The 19535-nt window shown below is 41.9% G+C and overlaps 2 protein-coding genes across 5 annotated transcripts; one reads left to right on the forward strand and one right to left on the reverse strand.

Moving 5' to 3' along the window:
• Positions 1-1219: 1219 nt before the first annotated feature.
• On the forward strand, positions 1220-15083 carry eif2b4 (eukaryotic translation initiation factor 2B, subunit 4 delta). 4 transcript variants are annotated; one of them, XR_013792154.1, is made up of 14 exons: positions 1220-1343; positions 2266-2300; positions 2441-2627; positions 4258-4473; positions 6143-6225; positions 7637-7728; positions 9464-9578; positions 10142-10218; positions 10408-10510; positions 10930-11057; positions 12115-12292; positions 13014-13194; positions 13561-14155; positions 14281-15083. XR_013792154.1 is itself a non-coding variant. In XM_079526954.1 (13 exons), the coding sequence occupies exons 1-13, from the start codon at positions 1319-1321 to the stop codon at positions 13758-13760; spliced, it is 1620 nt and encodes a 539-aa protein (XP_079383080.1). In that variant the 5' UTR covers positions 1220-1318; the 3' UTR covers positions 13761-15083. The 4 variants fall into 4 exon arrangements, 1 of the variants encoding a protein (XP_079383080.1); XR_013792155.1 differs by having other exon boundaries at positions 13561-14037; positions 14156-15083; XR_013792156.1 differs by having other exon boundaries at positions 13561-14017; positions 14264-15083.
• Positions 14960-18671, reverse strand: atraid (all-trans retinoic acid-induced differentiation factor). The gene is made up of 7 exons (XM_079526955.1): positions 18552-18671; positions 18146-18288; positions 17442-17510; positions 17282-17353; positions 17010-17131; positions 16424-16524; positions 14960-16331 (listed from the first exon to the last, which is right to left on the reverse strand). The coding sequence occupies exons 1-7, from the start codon at positions 18645-18647 to the stop codon at positions 16227-16229; spliced, it is 708 nt and encodes a 235-aa protein (XP_079383081.1). The 5' UTR covers positions 18648-18671; the 3' UTR covers positions 14960-16226.
• Positions 18672-19535: the final 864 nt, after the last annotated feature.

Below are 19535 nucleotides of genomic sequence, written 5' to 3' on the forward strand. Positions count from 1 at the left end.
TTTTATATTTTGCATTGGTTTCGAATGGTGAAAATAGCCAATCTACAATTATTATTTTTGGCTATAATGACAGTGACCAAAATATGGATGACAGCTAGTGTTAAAGTGGTTAGGACTTTCAAAATGACAACAGTTTTGATAAAAACCCCTTCTGCACTGATCACAAAAGAGTAATCAGATCAATTCAGTCAGTATAACTCATCGCCTTATTTAGTCATATCCAGAGCCATAGAGTAAGACAGAGTTACGAAAACTCTGTTCACTTCATGGGGCTTCAGTCCAATGGCGGCTCTCCTACATAGACTTCTATTGAGAATGGGGACAACCAACTGGGACAAGTCCTGGACCGGAAGTAGGCAGAAATGCATTGGACCCAGGCCAGTCAACACCCCAGCTGTAATGATCTTAAATCCCTTTATTTTAGATTGTTTTGTAGTAATCGTACAACATAAACATTACAGAGACTTTAGTTGTCACCATACAATACTTTAAAACAGTTGTCATGTTGCACACATGCCTAAAATAGCTCTTATTTGCGCTGCCCTCGTTGAAAACAATGTATTTCCAGCTCCAGCTTGTCTCAGTTCAGGCTGCATGAACAGCGTTCGCTTGTCTCAGTTCAGGCTGCATGAACAGCGTTCGAGCGCTCGGTTTCTGCCCCCCTCAATATCATAACTCTTCTATTAGATGGCTCTGGTCATATCTAAGTTCATTGGGGTCATTGAGTCTGTCTACCTTCAGCACCAGGGATAGTGCCAGTAGCAAGACCTCCACAACAAAGGCAGTGAGAAGAAGAACCTACTGGAATCATAGGGAATAATTATTCAAATCATTTTAATTTTGAAAGGTTTCATCATACATACAATCAGAGCAGAGTATAATGGCCCGTTTAATTAACCCAATTTAGACTCAAAGAGATGGTAAGAAAATGTGTCTGTTCTCACTATACATTTAAATTAGACAAGCTAAAAAAAATGTCTTCCATATTATTTAGCTGCTAAATAAGAAGAAATGTTTTTGATGATGACATGTTTAAGACCCCAGGAAGAGTAGCTGCTGTGACTCACAGTAAGCTAATGGGGATCTAATAAATACATCTAATCAAATCAAAATCAAGAAGTGAATTAAGACAAAGCAAATACAAATAAGGAAATACATGATCAAATCCAAATTCTTACAATGAAAAGGGGGCCACTACTACTTTTCCCCCCACAGGCCCCCACGGTGGGGCGCTGTGACCTCCTCCTACTACCCGGTCCTGTCAGCTCTCCCGTGGGGGAAGTGAGTGGAGTGGAGCCGTAGAGCAGAGAGAGTAAACATGGCTGACAGTGGAGGAGGCACAGGTGAGTTTACCAGAGAATAACAACCTAACGACGCGGCGATTTACAGTCGCTTAAGGATATATGTAGCAGCCAAAACGTCCACTACTAACAGCTTAGGGCTTCTGGGATACTTTATCTTTTACATTTATCTACTAGGGAGTATAGTGGAGTCTGTGCGGGCAGCTAATGTTAGCATCGCATGTAACGGTTGAACCACCAGTGTGTGTGTGTGAGCGGTGCTGCCTTCATGTTATTGAACGTCATTGCATCATCCGTTCACTTCTATCCAAAACAATGCCATTGGAAGACAAGTGCATGTTTAGTTCACCCTTCCACCAGTCTTCAATCAGTCTTTGGGTTGTGTTGCCATGAGTAACTGTGGGCACTGGGCATTATGGATTAGGAAGTCATGTTAATATTGTCGAAGCTGGAATGAAGCTGTCATTCACAGCTGCTTGGCCTGTGAAACACAAGGCTCCCATAATGTATAGTACCATTTTAGCCACGGTAACAATTTACAATTTTACAATTTAGGCATTTAGCAGATGCTCTTAATCCAGAGCGATTTACATTAAGCAAGAACAAAAAGCATGGCAATACAATACATCAAAAAGTAGTAGCATGAAACATGCGTAAGCTAAGAACGTGGAATATCTATATAATGAAACTATACATATACTATACTATACTATACATATGTACTAGTGCTATGACTACATACAATGCAATTTTAGTGCTGTCTACATAACATGCTATAAGTCTGTATCAAATGCTATCTAAGTCTACATAAAGTGCTATCTAAGGGGGTAGGGTAAGTGCTATGGGCCATTATGGAGTCTGAAAAGGTGGGTTTTCAGACTACTAGTAATTAGTAATAACTGATGTAACATGATATGTACTTGGCTGATGTAATCACACAAAACGAATTACAAATGTGTTCCAGATGGACCTGAAAATAAAGACACTGGAAACATAAAGGTTAGTACTATCTTGGTGTTGTTTCAACAAATATACAATTCAAAATGTTACCCCGATGTTTGGGATTCGTTTATGAAATGCAAAGCAGCGAATATACTATACAAAACGAAATAAACGAAAGTCATTTTCTTTCCCGACAGAGCGAAGGAAAGGAATTGACCAAAGAGGATAAGCAACGGCTGAGGAAAGAGAAAAAACAGCAGAAGAAAGGCAAAGAGAAAAAGGATGAGAAGTCTTCAACGGAAAGTGAGAAAGAAGAGAAGCCTGTTGTTGTCGCTGCGTCAGCACCGGCTCCTCAGCCGGCCGTACAGCCCCCATCACAGAAAGGTGAGGACCTCTCCTCTCAGCCGGCCGTACAGCCCCCATCACAGAAAGGTGAGGACCTCTCTCCTCAGCCGGCCGTACAGCCCCCATCACAGAAAGGTGAGGACCTCTCTCCTCAGCCGGCCGTACAGCCCCCATCACAGAAAGGTGAGGACCTCTCTCCTCAGCCGGCCGTACAGCCTCCATCACAGAAAGGTTCACCCCTCTACATCAGTGACAGTGAGTGGTTCTCTAAGTGTGGTCTGGGACCTCCCAGTGGTCCATGAGCAGTGGGCTCCAGGGGCCAGGGTCCCAAGCAACATTTCGTAATATAGCATTTAACCAATAAGTTTAACCACTATTTATTTTTGCCACTATTTTTGAGTGGTTCCACTCCTATAGACAGCTATGTGTGTCCCTGGGTCTGTCCCTGGGTCTGTCTGTCCAAGCACGAAAATAGCGTCAGAGATAAAATAGGGTGCATTTTTCATCCCAAAACGCAGTTTATAGTTAAGGGACGCAATAAAACAACGAGGATGCACTACTGTACTATGTACTGTACTATGTACTGTACTGTACTGTGTTTTATTCTAGTTTATTTTGCTAGCTTTAGTTATAATAATCCTTTCTTCTTCTGTTTTCTACATGAATATAACCACATTATAACCATATAAAATGAAATGGGAGTTAAATGCTGCAATTTGTAAAAATGGCAAAATACGTTGTTGAAGTGGGACTCATCTAAAAGACCATCCCTGCATCCTGGGACTCATTACATTGAAAACCTATTTACATCACTGAGCGTTATAGCGTTTGTTCACCACCATGTGTCACTGTTGCACAGCCTAACACACAGACACAGACACACACAGGCCAGGGAGGAGGGCTAGTACAGTACAGTACAGTACAGCACTACTCACTACTACTCAAAATTACCATTCAAATGTACCTAAACTAGATCTGTTTTTTTTGGGTAAAATGTCAAAATATCTTCTCTTGTGCTCTTATGGAGAATCCTTAGCATAACATTTTTGAGGGGTGCTAGCCCCTCCAAAATGCATGGCTTTTGAAGATTGTCATATGGCAGTCAAGTCTATGGACTTTAATATTAGTTTAGGGCACTAAATGACAACGTAAGACATCATGTGGCCAATAAAAATACAGTGGGTGCCCCTCACTGCATAGGAGTGTGATGTGTTTTATGTATTTTTCTAATGGTGCTCTATGGCCAAATACATCTGGGGCTCCTTGACATAGGCAACAAAGTCTTATGCGCTGAGACGGGTGCGTAGGCAGGGCTCAATGTACCCAGAAAAATGCACATAAAGTGCACAAAGACCCGCACACTGTCTGCACTTGCAATACGAACTTTATTTAGGCAACGTTTCGGTCAAAGACCTTCTTCAGGCATCCCAGGCATCCTTGACATGAAAACGTTTAAGAACAACTGATCTACATCGGCTAACCATGCAACCTTCTGTGTGTTCCTTCCCCTCCACCAGCTCCCTCAGCAGGGCCTGCACCTGATCTACATCATCTAACCATGCAACCTTCTGTGTGTTCCTTCCCCTCCACCAGCTCCCTCAGCAGGGCCTGCACCTGATCTACATCATCTAACCATGCAACCTTCTGTGTGTTCCCTCCCCTCCACCAGCTCCCTCAGCAGGGCCTGCACCTGCGTCGATTCACGTGCCAGTCTCAGAAGGACCCGCCTCGGCTGACAAGCCTGCGAAGAGTAAAGCAGAGCTGAAGGCTGAGAGGAGGGCTCGGCAGGACGCTGAGAGGGCCTCCAAAGAGTCCAAACAGAACAAGACCACAGGTCCACCGGGCCCCGCAGGCAAACCCAAGGCACCGCCCAATGAGCAGTCAGGTACTGTAACCCTAAACCCAAGGCACCGCCCAATGAGCAGTCAGGTACTGTAACCCTAAACCCAAGGCACCGCCCAATGAGCAGTCAGGTACTGTAACCCTAAACCCAAGGCACCGCCCAATGAGCAGTCAGGTACTGTAACCCTAAACCCAAGGCACCGCCCAATGAGCAGTCAGGTACTGTAACCCTAAACCCAAGGCACCGCCCAATGAGCAGTCAGGTACTGTAACCCTAAACCCAAGGCACCGCCCAATGAGCAGTCAGGTACTGTAACCCTAACCCAAGGCACCGCCCAATGAGCAGTCAGGTACTGTAACCCTAACCCAAGGCACCGCCCAATGAGCAGTCAGGTACTGTAACCCTAAACCCAAGGCACCGCCCAATGAGCAGTCAGGTACTGTAACCCTAACCCAAGGCACCGCCCAATGAGCAGTCAGGTACTGTAACCCTAAACCCAAGGCACCGCCCAATGAGCAGTCAGGTACTGTAACCCTAAACCCAAGGGACCGCCCAATGAGCAGTCAGGTACTGGAATAATGTATATGTTATAGCATATATAGATGTTTCTAGTTCTTGTTCAGTCTTCTCTCGTGTCTCTCAGTCTCTGCTAGAATAACTTTACTAAATTACTTCTATGATCGGTATTTAACACACATAGGTTACAGCAAGAAAGTTTAAATGCGGAACCTAAACGTAAAACTAACAAAACGGATGTAAATGTAAATGCTCAATTTTACAATTGAAAGATGAAGGGAAGCTCCGCACACTCAATGTATTTATTTAGCATGCTTTCAGTCTACTGACCTTCTTCAGACATAATCAAAAAGTGACGTAGGACAGAATATATGTTCATCACTTGATTGGATGAATGGTCACACCTATGTCAAAACATTTCCTAATTTACAATTAAAATAATGTACAGTAGAGTATAACTATAAGTCCACAGACTGCTCAGCTCCCAATCCTTTACATCGGGTGCACGTTTAAAACAACACACCGGTAGACCACCAGCACTTACTTTTTGTCTTATTTTCACACGGTGAACTGAACTCTTTGAAACTATTCTGAAGCTCACTTTTCAGTGATTGTAATTATTCCCCTGAGCGACACACACCGACTGCACGGAGGAGAAATGAACTGGGTCACTCCGGGGCAGACTGGGTGGTTGAGTGGAGTGGTCACTCCGGGGCAGACTGGGTGGTTGAGTGGAGTGGTCACTCCGGGGCAGACTGGGTGGTTGAGTGGAGTGGTCACTCGGGGGCAGACTGGGTGGTTGAGTGGAGTTGTGCACAGTCGGCCTCTTGTTTTAGTTGCCACAACAAAGCTGCCTACTAGTCAGTGGTAGTGACTCCATGAATTGAATACACAGGACCTTGTCACCTCATTGGGAAAAAAGCCTTTTAACATTATTTTGTATAAACTGTTAATTAATAAAGTAATCAATCAATCAAAAAAGTGAGAGACGGCAGCAAGAGAATGACCAGAGATCAGTTGTCATACAGATCCATCAAAATATAATTATTCTGTGGGACTTCTTCCACTGGAGAACTTTGGACGTCAGACCTATTATCTGCTAAATGTATATTTCACTGTTCTTGTTTGGCTAATATATGCAGAAACACATGCTTTGGATTAACAGGGTTCTACTTTAACTATTATGTATTTGCAGTAGTAAAGAGGCTGCCAGAGCATGTCCAAGTGGACAACCCAGAAGTTTTAAAGAAGCTTGCCAAGAAGTTGGAAAGGCAACAGGTCAGCTGTTTTTTTATTTGTTTACTCCTTGGAACAACTCCTTTACCTGGTTGAAAGTGACTAATTATTAAAGAAATAGTTTAATTTGCTAAGGATGTTTCATTATTTAGTGCATTGCAGTCCCAGAGTTTAAAGGGAAAAAATTTCGGGTCTAATTCGGGTCTAATTCGGTCTAATTCGGGTCTAATTCGGGTCTATTTGACCAATATAAATCAACTTTTTTCATTTTTTTTTGCTGGAAAAATATGGTGCTGACACGACGTTATGCTGCTTTCACACGGGCAGATGCAAAGCTACACTAGTACACCTAGTCACAGAACAGTGTCGTCGTTAAGCAGCAGGAGGATCCCACTGGCAGCACCTGTCCGTTTATCATTAGCACAACCACGAACGTCCAACACATATACAATGAATTACTCACCTAATGCTGCCTGCAGGTTCCATGTTTAATTCCAGCGGTGTGTAACCTACATTGTCTAAGAAGTGACAGTTTTCATATTGTAAATATGGTCGCTAACGTGGGACTTAAAAAAAAAAAAAAAAAAAAAAAAAAAATCTCAAAATTATCTCACGGGCCAGATATTATTTCTGGGGGGCCAATTTTGGCCCGCGGGCCGCCTGTTGCCGACCCCTGCTATAGTGTGTGTGTGTGGTAAAGATGCCTTGTTTATTTCTCCGCAAAATGTTGAGCTTATGGAATGTATGCCCAGTAACATGAAACGACCTGTTTGACATTATCGTTTCGCAGCATCAACATTTCACATTTTCTTTGAAGTACAGTAATAATAGCCACCTCATTCCTCACTGCATGTCACTGTGCCAAACATTTCTTTCAGACACCAGGGCAAAGCGCTGCTAAAAAGGTATCGGGCATTAAGTTGTGGAACTTGTGGCCCATGGAACGAACGTGTGCCTCGTTGTTTTGGTTGCTGTTGTTGTGTTTTTTCATGATCACTTCTCTGTCATTACCTGCATTATCAAGGAGTTGAACATGATTACCTATATGAGTTGTGTCTCCTGTTTGTGTGCTCTGTGCTAACGGACAGCACAGGGCTGTTTGCTGTGAATGGTTTCGTTTGAGTTCTACACTGATAAATGTATCAGAAATATTTGCTGCTGTTGTTGATTTGAAGATGCTTAAGGGTGGCATTGTGACTTGCAATTGGACACAAACGTAAGGGCCTCTCGGGAATACATATCCAGATCAACCTTTAACCTTCAACCTTTGAATCAAAAGTCAAAATACTGCATTGGTTCTCCAATGAGGTGTCTCTCCTACATTGGGTGCATTGGAACACAAGTTCTTTCTCCTATGGTCCTGACAAGTAACGGTTTTTGGACAAGGATTTCACCTGACCGTGATTATTTGCTAAGCTCATGATCACTAATCTTTTGGGCTTTGATATTTCAGATCCCACTACGATCGGACTACGGCTACAAAGTCAGCCTATTCTCTCACCTCCACCAGTACAGTCGCAATGCGCCTCTCACTCAGCAACTCAGGTAATCTGCCTTCATTTATATCGCGTACAATACAATCTATAGCAGTGGTTCTCAAACTGTTTTATTTCAAGGACAATCATAACTCTTGAGAGTGTACTAGAGATGTCCCGATACTGTATCGGGAAAAGTATCGGATCGGCCCTTATTTGTCATATCGGGTCATATCGGTATCTGTGAATATGCTGCAAGTGCACATTTGTCTGCTATAGTCTGCTATAAACACACCACGAGATATAGATTGCTGTAAACACAACATGAGATCACGACACTGGTATCGGTATTCGGTATCGGTATCGGCTAACACAGAAATTGTGGTATCGGGATCGGATCGGAAACGAAAAAAAGTGTATCGGGACATCCCTAGAGTGTACAAATGAAACCATTTTTACAGACCTGTAAGTGGCCATTTGGAACCCCCTCAAGGAACCCAGAGGGTCCTTGGATCCCCCTTTGAGAACCATTGCTATAGTACAGTGGTTCTCAACCGTTTCTCACCAAGTACCACCTCAGAAAATATTTGGCTCTCCGTTATGACGTTAAAATACGTCGAACAAGGCCTGGGCCATGGCTCAGTGGTCCAGGCACCTTGGCTGGTAATCCAGCCAAGGTGTTCGACTCCCGATCCAGACGGCCTTTACTGCATGTCTTCCCCCCCATCTCTCTCCCCATTTTCTGTCAGCCTACTGTCTGTCCCTCCATAAAATATATAAAATAAAGGCGAAAGCCACAAAAAAAAACATTTAAAAAATAAATAAACGTTGAACAAATGCAGTAGCGTACGCCTAACCTATCCCATCCTATTCACACAGGAGGGAGATTTGAACGGCACTAATTTGTGCTGCTGGTACCTTACCAGTTTTTACGTGCAGCTGCTGCTGGTCAAAATATTCTCCTTAAACTTTTATAGTTCCATTTTAAGCCACTGCGTTGCCACCGTTTAGTTTGTTGTGATCCGTGAACGCATCGTCAGCACAGCAGTGCTCGGCACAAAGCCAAACCACCCCCCACACCCCCCCTCCCCCCACACACCCCCACCCTTGTCATGTTCAGGAAGATTCCTGGTACCACCAGAGACGGTCCTTAGTACCATTGGTGGTACCACAGGCTGAGAATCACTGCTTATAGTACATTAGAATTACAATATTTGTTTGGAGAATTGCAATGTAAGGGGTCTGCAAAAATAAAATGCCTTACCTGTTTTGCATTTAAACCAGTGATTACTAGTTAGTACAGTAGTTAGTACAGTAGTAGTTCAAGTGGTAAATAAAATATATGTGAAAATTAAACCCATATCTTTAACCCATTTTGGGCAGGAACCCCATTTGGTGTTTTAAGCATTATGTTATACTTTAGCTATTGAAAAATAGCAGATCTACAAGCTCATAGCACGGCACCAAGTGCCGCGCTATGAGCTTGTAGGTCTGCTATTTTTGAAAAATTGTGAAAATGTGGCACAAATCTATAAATATATATTCTTTCAGAGCGAACATTTTTAACTCAAACCTTTGCTTCTGTCAGTCCCTGCATGGAACAACATATTTTGAGGTGGGGGTCGGCGGCCAATTACATATAATTTTTGGGGGTCCTTGACATGAAAATGTTTGAGAACGACTGATATAGAAACATGGGTTTTTCTGAAAACGGTCATAATTTAGAAGACATTTTGTAGAATCTGGTCTCAGGTCTAAACTAAATGGGTTAAACCTCTGTCTCTGATTGCGTTGGTCTGTGGCAGCATTCCCTCCACAGTGATTCATCCTGCCATTGTGAGGCTGGGTCTGCAGTATTCCCAGGGGATCGTGGCCGGGTCCAATGCTCGCTCTGTAGCCCTGCTGAACGCCTTCAAACAGGTAGCGTTATGCAGAAATAGCAGATCTACTGTACATGATTACAACGCGTTGCATCAAGAGATTGGCTATTTAAACTTTGTATGGAAGTATAAAATAGAAATAGTCTACAAGCTCACAACGTTTTGTGACGTTGTTGTTCGGCAAGTGCTGCCATCATACAACTAACATACTGTATACTAAATGGGTTGATTTGTTTCCCAATATATATATAGGAGGTTGATTTAGATCTTTTGGATGTGACAATTATGCAACAGAAGGACATGTGCCACTTTGGGAAATACAAATAAATATCACAGCAGCTGGTGACATTACAATCTATTTTGCAAGGTTATAATAATTATCGCTGGTTGAAAAATAAGAAGTCAAACTTTTCAATGTGCCAACAAAAAAAATAAACATTTTCTTTGTTACCAATCTCAAGCAAACATGGGGAAATTACATTAAAAAATTATAATAATATGCATAATAGAGGTCTCCGAGGTGTTGCACAATGTATCGACTTGAACTGCTTTCAGTGCAGATTGTGACGTCAATGAGCTATAACTGCTTCTGTGTCTCTCCAGGTCATACGGGACTACACTACTCCTCCTAATGAGGAGCTGTCTCGAGATCTCGTTAACAAGCTGAAACCCTACATCAGGTACAAAAATGTGTACATATAATATAACTTAATGCAGTGGTTTTCTTTTATTTCAACGACCCACACATAACACATAAATATTTCGGCTACAGAGCTGAAATATATATAAGTTAATAGAGTAACTTTTGATATTTAATCTTGAAGTGTTTAAGCTAAAAAAAAATACCCCTTTCTTTCATATCCCTGCAGTTTTTTGAATCAATGTCGCCCCCTGTCAGCCAGCATGGGTAATGCAATCAAGTACATCAAAAAAGAGATCTCCAATATTCCTAGTAATTGCAAAGAAGAAGAGGTAATGTTTTCTCAGTTGGAATGCAGTGCTCATCTGTCACATCAATCTCTCACACCTCATAGACATCACGTCACCAACACATTGAATCGCTAAATGCATCAATCATGTTACTTAAGGCTTGACTTAACCCATTTTGGGTGGGAACCCCTTTTGGTGTTAGCATTATGTTATACTTTAGCTATTGAAAAATAGCAGATCTACAAGCTCATAGCGCGCCACCGAGTGGCGCGCTACGAGCTTGTAGGTCTGCTATTTTTGAAAAATCGAAGAACGACTGACATAGAAACATAGCTTTTTCAGAAAACTGTCAGGATGTAGAAGACATTTATAGAATCTCATCTCAGGTCAAAATAATGCTCTCAACTTTTCACTATGGGCTTCCGTTGTGTTTCATCTCATCTTCTCTCACTCCGTTTTAGGCTAAGAGCAAACTGCAGTCATGTATAGACTGCTACATTAATGAGAAGATCATTCTTGCAGCTAAAGCTATCTCCAAGTACGCCATCGAAAAGATCAGTGATGGAGACGTAATTCTAGTGTATGGATGGTAAGTAACAAACTTGGTTTGAAAAATGTTTCTGTGTGTTTTAGCTATCATTAAGCCTTTACTCTGCTGAGCAGTACTGTCTTTTGCGACCTTTGCCATTGTGTGCATTTCTTAAAGCAGTGGTTCCCAAACAGTTTAGCTTGAGATCCACTCATACGGCAAGTTGGTGGTGCCCAGGATTGAACCCAGAACCTCGCGATTGATGCATCGTTATTGTCCAAAGGCTATCTAACAGTCCAATAAACAGGCTGTAAACATAAGTCATGGAATCTTAAGAACTGGCATATTTTAATGATTGTGATATGACTATGAACAGCAAATGACATGGATGAAAGCGAATACCACCTGTTACATCACGAATCAGATCAGATCAGTCCGTGGGTCGGGGCGCCACTTGAAGCACAGGCCAGAGGTGTCGTGTGTCCTGGAGAGCTCTGATGTGTATCTGTCTCTCTCTGTGACCTTGCTTAAGCACAGCTAGGGTGCACACTCGTATAAGTAATGTTAACTGCTTAAAAGGTCTACTATCACGATTCACATTAACTCAGGGATTACAGTGTACAGTAGGCTAGTTTTTTATTCCTAGGGTGGCTCAGGTTTAGGAGCGCTCGTTTTACCGCTCCGCCACATCTTTTACTACCGCGGATTTTTTAATAGTTTTTGGATTAAGGTTGGTGAGGGGTACGTTAATAGTTTTTGGATTAAGGTTGGTGAGGGATGCGTTGCTCCCCTGCTTGCGGTTATGTTTAGGTTAGAGTTAGAGATAGGGTTAGTACTAGTCATAGAGTACTAGTAGGCATAAACACTTGTGTGCGGTCCAAAACACAGACCCAGCGCTTCCTACTCCACTGACAACCAATCACAGCGCTCCAAATTCCCTCCCATCATAGGAATAAAAAACTCGCGTACAGTAGTGTGTACTGTACACACCTGGCTTCACTGTTATCATCACATTCTTTTGGCTTGCCATTTTTCCTTTCCGCTTTCCTCCCTAACCCCCTATTCTCCCTCACTCTCTCTCTCCTAACGTAACCATCCTTTCCTTTCCTCTCCTCAGCTCATCACTGGTGAACCACATCTTGTGCGAGGCCTTTGACAAGAGCCGGAAGTTCCGTGTGATCGTGGTGGACAGCAGGCCGCGGCTGGAGGGCAGGGAGGCCCTGAGGCGCCTGGTCCAGAGAGGCATCAGCTGCACCTACGTCCTCATCTCAGCCATCTCCTATATCCTACCAGAGGTGGGATGTCTTGTCTGGACATGATTATCTCCAATTCAGCAGTTCCCATTCCCAAACCTTTGCAGCTCGAGACCCAAAAGAAAGAATACATTATGAATTAATCTCTTAATGGCACTTGGGTAGAGGTTTGGGCTGTGGTACTTACTTGATGATGCCTTTATTTAAATCCAAATATTGGTTCAGATACCTTCAATAGATGATCCTGTTGATCTTTATTTTCCAGTCTTCCAGTCTTGGTGGTGTTCTTAAAGCAATAATATGTCAAAAAAAATGTATTCAGACAGGCATTAGAACGCTCCCAAAATAAATGGTGTCTCTGTGACGCATCTAGGGGCCGCATTCTGCATTCAAAGATTTTCCTAGAAGCTTTGTCATTGGTCGATTTCCCTGTCTGCTTCCTGATTGGTTAGTCATTGCGACCGGATTTTTTTCAGCCAATGACAAAGCTTCTAGGAACATCTTTGAAATTAATGCAGATTGCGGCCCCTAGATGTGTCACAGAGACAAAATGTTTTGGAGAGTTCTACCCATTGCTGGCTGTCTGAAATTCTGAATACCAAAAAAAATCAATATTTTGACATTATTGCTTATAGCAGCTTTAATAATAATAAAAAGGGGTTTGCGTTATACTGTATATTGGCAGAATTGGCTTTGTTCTAAAAGAGTGACTTTTAGAGCTGCTATAGAGTGAGTGGTAACGTGCTATTTGACACCTTCCCAGGTGTCCAAGGTGTTCCTTGGTGCCCATGCCTTGCTGGCCAACGGCTACGTGATGTCCCGTGTGGGGACGTCCCAGATAGCCCTGGTGGCCAGGGCCTTTAACGTGCCTGTGCTGGTGTGCTGCGAGACCTATAAGTTCTGCGAGAGGGTCCAGACGGACTCCTTCGTGTCCAATGAACTAGGTATGGAAATAAATGGCACTTCCCCTTGACCAATTATATTTTATAGTGAAACCACAGGCATCTGTGTAGTTTTGTTTGGTTTCTTTTAACTGCATTTTGCATGATAAGTGGACTCCTAAAGTAATCTCATGTGAATTTATCAAAGCATCGATATCAATGCATTGTGATGATTATATTTCACTTACATATTGACCTGGTTATGTGGATCAACGATTGGTCTCTTTTAAAGCATATGTTATGCTCTGTCGCACATTGAAAGTAGACCTACAAGCTCACAACACGTCGCATCTGCAACACGTTGCAAGCTTGTAGTTCAGCTTTTTTTTTAAGTATGAATTGGGCTTTTGTCGTGCCATGTCTTATCAGATGACCCCGATGACCTCATCGTGACCCGGAAGGGGAAGACTCAGTTGCAGCACTGGCAGGAAGTGCCCAACCTGGGCCTGCTCAACCTGGTCTATGACGTGACGCCACCCGACTTTGTGGATCTGGTCATCACGGACCTGGGCATGATCCCCTGCACCTCTGTCCCCGTGGTACTGAGGGTCAAAAACGTGGACCAGTGAACCCTCTCCGTTCCACCTCCTACACTGTAACTTCCATAGTGGGTAATCACCCGTTTCGAATGGTATCAATCAACCGATAATTCCCAGTAGGTTATTTATCAAGCCGATCTTATCGACCTACTGCATGTAAGTCTGGGAGCCTACTGGCTGCGATTAGCAATGATAAAACGAAAACCCAGGAAAAAGACCGGATTAAGGTTGGCGAACATGCATTAAGGTTGGGACCGCGCTGCTACGTGCTTGCGGTTATGTTTAGGGTGAGGGTATGAGGAGGCTTGTCGTTTCTCAGTAGGCAGTAGACCAAAACGACCGGATTACGGTTGGCGAACATGCGTTAAGGTTGAGACCACGCTGCTACGTGCTTTCGGTTATGTTTAGGGTGAGGGTATGAGGAGGCTTGTCGTTTCTCAGTAGGCAGTAGACCAAAACGACCGGATTAAGGTTGGCGAACATGCGTTAAGGTTGGGACCACGCTGCTACGACATGCTTGCGGTTATGTTTAGGGTGAGGGTATGAGGAGGCTTGTCATTTTCAGTAGGCTCCCAGCATGTGCGGTAGACAGATAAGATAGGTTAACGTTTTGTCAATGCTAATCGCAGCCAGTAGGCTCCCCAGACCACATGCAGTAGGTCGATAAGATCGGCTTGATAAGTAACCTACTGGGAATTATCGGTTGTTTTTTCACTCGAATCTGCTGGGGTAATTTAACACTAGTACAAATGTACCTTTATTTGGTTACATTTGTTCACTCTTGGTTAAACTAACAGGGTGTATTTTACAGTGCAGCTGGTCTGAACCATGAGGCAGTCTTTCTCTGTACCTTGACGGAGTAGTCTGTGTGTGCACGCACATGACACAAAATATCATGCTTTTGGCATGCAATAAAATATCTATCTGAAATGGCATAGGGTTTTTAAACGGAGTCAAAGTGTATTTTGTGTTGCTATTGCAGTTGAAAATGGTTTAAGTTACTTAACATGCATTTTCTGTAGTTCTGTAAAAATGTAGTTGGACAGAAATTCCGTCTCTAATGAAAAAAGGCTAAATGTTCAAATAAATAGGTTGTACTGATAACATTTTAATTTCCAGGATTACAAATGATGCCTGACAATATACTCTAAGTCCAGCTAAGTTCCTTTCCCTAAATACGTTTAAAACTCCAACATGAAGAACCCACATTGAGTCAGTGACAAAAGTACTTAGTTTGTGGTAGACAAAAGTTTTTATTTCTGAAAGATTCAATGGAAGAGACTCAATTATTTTTGTATTGCTATTATGTTACATAACTGACTTATGAATGACCATAAATGGAGACAAACCGTTGTACCTGTCAGTTCATTGTTGCCTTACTGCTCATTATCTGACCTCAATGACCAAGCGATGACCAGAACCGACCAATATAATAGACTAGTAGTCATGATTAAATATGTCATTATGCAACTCTTATAAATGTTTATTGCTCATGTGCAGAAATAATTTATAAAATTACAGCATAGGCACAAAAACTCATGTGAACCTAACTCTGGCTCACAGTGATTCATTCATAATACAATCTTATTTTCATCCTCGGTAAAGGACATGTGCAACGTACCATTTTAGGCTACATCAAACTATATGCAATCTCATGCTTCAAATACAAATTTCCAGTGTTCATGTAAACCCATTTTCTATTTACAGTGTTTGGCAGTTAACTTAAAATAATAAATAAGTCTCATAGAACTCTTAAAACTAAAATCTTCAGTTTCACTCATGTCAGCTGAGTGTAGTACAACAAAGGATTTGTGATGTTAAAAAAAGGGTTCAAACTTGTATTAAAAGAAATGTAGTATAGTAATATATTATTTACCATTACTAAATTAATACAATTCTACAGTATAACACTTGGATGTAAAACTAAAGTAAAGCTGTATAATATGATAAAATAAAACGGCTACCTGTCTTAAAGGGGAATGCCACTCATTTTCAACATTTTACCATGTCATTAATATACCTTAGTTGTTGTGTGGAAATAATAATAAAAAGTCCCCCCATTCTGTGTTGCCTAGAACTGGAGGTCTGAAAAAAAATCAGTAACATTATGAACTTATATTAATGACATAGTAAAATGTTGAAAATGAGTGGTATTCCCCTTAAGTATTAAAACCTTTTCAAATTGCTTGGGGCAAACCATCTCGGTCCTTGTCAGCCTTTTCCATTGTGACTAAATCAACTTAAATTCAGTAGATCACTATGTAAGTAAGGTCTAATTTATACTTTGTCTAGGTCTAATATACTGTATGACTGTCACCAACTGAATCTGTTATTTTCTTAAGAGTGGCGCAGGCAGTACAAATGTATAAATTCCACTTTAACCACTTAAACCCTATATACTTTGTTGACCATCGCGTTGTGATGAGCTTGTAGAAACGCTATTTTCTGCAAATGTTCCCTGCAGAATAGAGATGCTACGGTATAGGGTCCAAGTGGTCAGATTGATATGACCTTGCGTCTCTGGGTGACCCAGAGTATAGTGGCGACCAGGACCGTCGACGCCCCGAGAGGTCCAAACACCTGGAGGATTGGGAACTGCCCCTGTTAAACAAAAACGAAGTATTTGAGATAAAAAAATAACCGATTATTCGTGTAGGATCACTTGCAGACATGCCTGTAGACAGGGGACTGACCTCTCGAAGACACTTGTATCCATGGTGTTTGCCGTCGCATTTGCACTCTGAGAAGCCAGGGCCATAAGGAGCACAGAGAGAGTTCTCTGGACATTCTAGAGCTGTGGGTCATGAACGAATACACATTCCCAATAATTTAGCTTTGTAGTTAATTTGTCCTTATGTTCGATTCTACAAATGCCTTCTAAATCATGACAGTTTTCAGAAAAACCTATGTTTCTATGTCAGTGGTTCTCAACCCTTTTCATGTCAAGGACCCCAAAAATTATATGTATTTGGTGATTTTCAGATGGTCCCCCATCTGGAAATATGTTGTTTCAGGGACCGCCCCAGAAGCAAAGATTTGAGTTAAAAACGTTCGTTCTGAAAAAATATATATTCCAATTTTGTGCCACATTTTCATGATTTTTCAAAAATAGCAGACCTACAAGCTCGTAGGGCGGCACTCGGTGCTTGTAGATCTAAATTATAACTGTTTAAAACACCAAAAGGGGTTGCCGCCCAAAATGTGTTAATGTGGGAGTGATTGGTCCACGGCATTGATACACTGGCTAACAGGTGGATCCTGCTGCATGCAAGGACTCACCTAGCTGTCCAGTTTGGTTGCACAAGTTCAACGGATCATGACAAAGACGATTTCCCTCCTTGACTTCCACCTTTTCCCAAGATGCATTGCCTCCGGGACAAGCTTGGTCTGAAGGCAAAATCCTTCAGGTAAAAATAAACAAGACAAAAACAAAACAAACATTTCCATTGGTGAAGAATCACGGTCAAATGATGAGAAGTATTGTTTTGCAAGAGGTCGTGTAGCCACATAATACTTATACATACAGTAGATACATATAACGTGATACTTACAAATCTTTTAAATAAAAAAATCCTTGAAACACCTTGTCACTGAGGTTGGCAATGGGGTTGTGTGAGAGGTCACTGTAAGGACAAGTGAACAAAATATAACTACATTTTATAGGCTATCCAACACATTGGGGGCAAAAAGGTAAAATAATAACATACATACATAATGACAGCGGTAGATGCCTCTCGGAGATCGCTCACATTACTTAAAGAGCAATTGGACAGATCCAGCCTGAACAAGAATGAGAAGGATAAATGACTGTTAACCACAAATAATAGCACAGATATAACAGGTAAGTACCTTACCACACATCAGTGGTTCCCAAACTTTATATCAAGGACCCCCAAATTAACACAAATTAGCCTGTGGAACCCCCATTTGAAAATATATGCCAGGGACCCCCACACGAGAGATTTGTACTGCTCTAGCAGTGATTCTCAACCCGTTTAATTTCAAGGACCCCCAGTTTGAAATGCATTAGTCTACGCCGGACCCCCATTTAATGGCATTTCTACCTCTGGGACCCCCAATTTATATTGTAAAATCAATGTTAATTTAACTCTTGAGAGTGTACAAATGGAACCAAATGGACCCGTTAGTTAGGGTCCATATGTACACTCAGCTACAGACCCATAAGGGTCCATTTGGTTACAAACTATCATTTAGCTCAAGGACCCCTGGGGGCCCCCAGACCCCACTTTGGGAACCACTGTATTTATTGGTATTGTATTCTATTGGTAGATACAATCCTCAGCTAATAAATGTAAATTTGGGTGGGGGTCCTTGGCATGAAAAAGTTTGGGAATCACTGTAGGCCTACTAATAAAGTAAAATGCATTATTAAACGCCCAGCCGGGCCGGCCTACCCGATGACATATTCCTCCGTATTGCTCGTGTTGTTGTCGTTTCGCAGACAGCAGCGGCCGACCATGAGACCCGCAGAGGAGGCGCAGAACTGTCCCACGGGCGCCGAGGCGTTCAGGGCGCTGCCACTGCACAACTTACATACCTATGGTGATGAATTGAACAAGGTGGACCCTCTTGTAAACACAGTGTAGTGCTTTATTGGGTCATCCACTCACAAGTTAACAGTTTTTTTTGATTGAGTTGTGCTTGAAATGTACTGTAATTCTGCAAACTATGTAACAACAACATTCTGCTTCAACAACACGCTATAATTGTAGGCTACTGTACAGTCATTAACACTTTACAAAAACAACAACAATACTTATTATTATTATAACTAAGCTGCTTAATAATTAATGCTCTTACCTGCAGCTCTGCCAACTGGCAACTCGTGTATAAGCAAGAAATAATGATTAATAATATAATCACAGATGATTTCGGCTGGAAGACTCCAACTCTCATTTTCGTCGAATGAAGTCATATGACTGGTGGTTCAGGTCATGTGACGAGAAGGACGACTTTACAGCCTTCCGCATTTAAATGTATCATTTAGCTTACACTTCGTCAGTAAAAAAATAAATAAAACAAACAAACGAGGAATTCAACTTGTTGTTTCACACTAAACCTTAAAATGTAGGCCTTTATTTATTCTCTGATAGAGATGAGATGACATGAATAAATAAAGCCGGGGTGAAGACGCAGCCGGAGCCTTCATGCCATCATATTGCGTTACATTTTGCGCATATATATTACATACATCCAGTCGTGATTGTCATTAATTAAACTAAGGCCCAATCCCAATTGCCTCCCTCAAGCCCTGAGCCCTGAACCCTCATTGACTTTAGTGACGTCAGCTGTAAGTGCTTGAGGGTGAGAGGCTGCGAGGGCTCCACATTGTTGTGAAGAAATGGGACAGCACTTTGAAGATGAGTCCGCCATTCATGACACTTTGCATCACTTTATTCACAGCCAGTGCCTACCTACATGCTTTGCCTATTTAGTATTTATACATGTCTATCACGTCTATTTTAGAATTTAAGCTGATCGTTTTATTATTAGTTTCATAAATACACTTTCCTGTGTGATAGGGGTTGTAATATTAATATATAATAATATTCATTATAAATTGCATTTCCATATTATTTTACTTTGCTCATTTCTCATCATGTTTCCCTTATTATTATTATTGTTATTAAATATATAGCATATCCTTCCATTCCGTCTCCCTTTGAGAACAGTGAGAAAGCACTATTGTGTTTGTTGACATTCTAACTGCGATACATAACTAATTTGCATACTTAAATGATTGACGTTCGGAGGATCCCCCTCATTCCCCTGGTAACGCTATGA

This window comes from Electrona antarctica (genome assembly GCF_951216825.1).
Source record: "Electrona antarctica genome assembly, chromosome: 17".
Taxonomy (NCBI): Eukaryota; Metazoa; Chordata; class Actinopteri; order Myctophiformes; family Myctophidae; genus Electrona; species Electrona antarctica.